General features: G+C 44.2%; 1 protein-coding gene across 2 annotated transcripts; it reads right to left on the reverse strand.

Annotated features, from left to right (window-relative positions):
• Positions 1–744: 744 nt before the first annotated feature.
• LOC105567167 lies at positions 745–2,942 on the reverse strand. Of its 2 annotated transcripts, none has more exons than XM_012021802.1 (2): positions 2,190–2,942; positions 745–1,539 (listed from the first exon to the last, which is right to left on the reverse strand). In XM_012021802.1, exons 1-2 carry the CDS (start codon positions 2,254–2,256, stop codon positions 1,169–1,171), a joined length of 438 nt encoding a protein of 145 aa, XP_011877192.1. In that variant the 5' UTR covers positions 2,257–2,942; the 3' UTR covers positions 745–1,168. The 2 variants fall into 2 exon arrangements, with proteins under 2 accessions (XP_011877192.1, XP_011877184.1); XM_012021794.1 differs by having other exon boundaries at positions 745–1,557.
• Between the last annotated feature and the right edge of the window lie 392 nt (positions 2,943–3,334).

Genomic DNA, 3,334 nt, shown 5'->3' on the forward strand with positions numbered 1-3,334 from the left:
TATACTACATTTTTCAAATAACCCCACAAGTAAACATCTGGTGAAGTTAAATCTGGAGAACGTGGAGGCCACTTTGTAGCGCCGAATCTGCCTATCCATTTTTCATGGATCACTTACCTTAATCAAGTGTACCATGAAAAATGGATAGGCAGATTCGGCCCTATAAAGTTGCCTCCACGTTCTCCAGATTTAACTTCACCAGATTTTTACTTGTGGAGTTATTTGAAAAATGTAGTATACAAAGAAGCTCCGACAACTCGAGAGGATATAAAAAACAGAATAAAAAGAGCCTGCAATAATATTCCTCGGCGAGTTTTGTTATCTACCATTATACATTTTCAGAAACGGCTCCGTTTATGTTTACAACAGAATGGTAGTGTATTCAAACATTTATTAAATGGATCAATTAAAAAATTAGCGCTTCTAAGCCTAGTGCTCGTCACATGCACACACGTACATACATGATCGGCAAGAAGTCTTACGTAAAACAAGCACCCCGAAGTGAGAGGCAAGGGGACTCACGTAAATCAAGCACCCCAAAGGGATGAAAGCCCCGCCACGTCCACGTCGTTCATCCTGGGTAACGCTAAGCACGGGAAAATGCGTGTCAAGCGCGGGTATGAAGCTGGTTGACCATCAAACAGAGTCAGATAACGGATAGAAACAACACACATACACACGCGCGCGCACGCACAGAGAGAGAGGGGGGAGGGGGACAGAAGGAGAGAGGTAGAGAAAGAGCGAGAGAGAGGGGGGAGAGAGAGAGAGAGAGAGAGAGAGAGAGAGAGAGAGAAGGACAGTTTGAAGTCACAAAATACGCACACTGTATGGGGGTCGAAACCTTTTACTTAAATTATAAACTTTGGAACACTGTAACTCAGTGAAAAATGATCCAATTTCAAAAAATAAAAAACCGTTGTATTTGTCTCCATGTCACCTACGACATTCACTGGAACATAAAAATCGGTTGCCATTTGCAAAAATGGCCGCCATGTAGAAATCTCGAAAGTGGCGACACCTACAATTAAACTGACATGGCCAACTTCTGCCTCCCTTGGAACCATAAAACTATTGTTTAAAACATTTTTCCTATCTCTTTTATTTTAAGAGATATTTAGCTGCATCACTTAAAATGATACACCCTGTACATATCATTGACATAACATAATTATTTGCGTATAATATATGTACTTACAATTATTTTATACCAATCGGATTGAACAAGCCGTGACCTCACACCAGCTTGACCTCCTTTGAAATTCCTATTCGGCATCGGACTGTTCCTACCGCGAGAGACCGTATGCCTATCACCCCTACCTCTATCTCTATCCCTCTGATTTATTATCACCTGGCTAGTATTATTGTTGGAACTACCCGCCATTGGAATGTCCTCGTCCAGTAAATTTGACAATATCAAATTACGCGACATATCCCTGTGATTCGGCCTACGTGTCTTAAACGATACGCGATGTTTGGTGGGACCGACGTGAGGTCCACCATCCCTTCCTCCATTTCGTACCATCGTACGATCATCGTGACCTAAAAGCAAATTGTCGACTGCAAAAATTTAGAGTTATTTCGCAAAGCCACTTTCGAAAAAAGATCGGAGGCGATTTTTACAACTTTCTACACCGACAGAAGGTGCGGTGTCACAATCCCGTTAACATCGCGTTCGCGAAAGACGCAGTTCGTTACAAAACCCTCTCGCTCGCTCGCTCGAGATAAGATAAGGTCGATTCAGACTGTACGACACGGACCGTCACGTTCCGGCAACGACACAGATCGGCAGACATTGACGGAACATGCAGGTCGGTGCCGGTCCGTATCGTTGCCGGAACGTGACGGTCCGTGTCGTATAGTCTGAATCGACCTTTATTCGTTAACAAATTGATTTGCCACTTTTTCTCCCGCGCAGTTAATTTCTTCCGTATCGCGCGACCGACTTGATCATCCGCGCTGCACAGACGCGCGTATCAAAGCGGGAAAAAAAATTGCGCAGTTGCATACTCCGCACGGAGCAGAGCGTTCATCTTGTCTTCTCGTATGCAACACCAATGGACCGTTGCAACGCGTACGCAAAATGAACCGAACGGATAAACGCGAGCGGGATATCATTTCGCACTCCCGCGGGAGAAAACCGCGAGCCCGAATCGCGCGTAGCGAGCCGTGAAGCGGCTGAGAGCACTCACCAAAATACCCTTTTCCTCGGTTGTTACCGCGGCCGCCCCATCTATTGTTGCCTGATCTTTTCGGCATCTTGCTCGAGTCCACGGAACCTAAGGGATCCACGAAGCTAAACGCGAGACCTAAGCGAAAACCGCGAAACACCTAGCTTATACTATCTCTATCTACTCGCACAACCCTACTCTTAGGAGGTTAGCCTCGAACTTCGCCTAACGATTCTCTTTGCCCTTCACTCTTACGAGCTACGCAAGCACATCCGAATCCTAGCGACGCTGTGGTACGAATGAGCGAGAAACGAGCGAGATGCGCGGCTGTCGGGTCGAGACTCGAGACTTCGAGAGTGTCAAGACTCGAGACTCGTCACTCGAGACGACGTTGCGCGCGCATGCGCAGAGGGGGAGCCGCCGATGACGACGCGACCGATGATTGGCCTAACGGCGCGGCAGCCGCGTACTTTCCCCGAAGGGCGGTAGTGCCGGTAGTATTCCTTGTGGAAATTTTTCTTCTATCCTTCTTCGGCGCGTAACGAACTACGAGGATAGACGCTGTCTAGACAGCGTAGATTTATATTGGGTGTGGGAATGAGTTTCCGACCAAAGAGGATCAGATAGAGTGGAAGCTGGCCGTGTATAGAGTACCTCTAGTGAGAGTATGGACACCGTTAGTCGATTTTTTATTGGCTCTTCGATTCGCCATTTGTAACAGGGCAAAGTTTGATCAAAAGTAAGATTTTTGCAGAAATTGTGGTTCAAATCTTACTTTTGATCAAACTTTTCTGACTCGGGGTCGGGTCGGGTCTGAAAATCGAAAACGCTAATAGATTCATGGGACAATCAGGGGCACTCAATTTGTTTACTATCATATTTTGTAAGTTTTACAATGATATATTTAATATTTTAATGTAATTATAGAATATATTATTAATAATAAAGCTTGGAGTTTTTAATTTAATTATTATTTTTTATAGTTACTTATCAACATTAAATTGTGCATATAATTAACAATCCTAACCTTAAACTAAACATATATTGACTGTGATCTGGTATTCACTGTCAATCTAAAAATTTGTACAAAAGGTAAATTTTCAGTTCTGGCAGTGAAATATGCAGATCGGATTACATACGTACATACATATATACATGCATACATA

This window comes from Vollenhovia emeryi, unplaced genomic scaffold, assembly GCF_000949405.1.
Source record: "Vollenhovia emeryi isolate VEMERY1.0 unplaced genomic scaffold, V.emery_V1.0 DF942967.1, whole genome shotgun sequence".
NCBI classification, from domain to species: Eukaryota; Metazoa; Arthropoda; class Insecta; order Hymenoptera; family Formicidae; genus Vollenhovia; species Vollenhovia emeryi.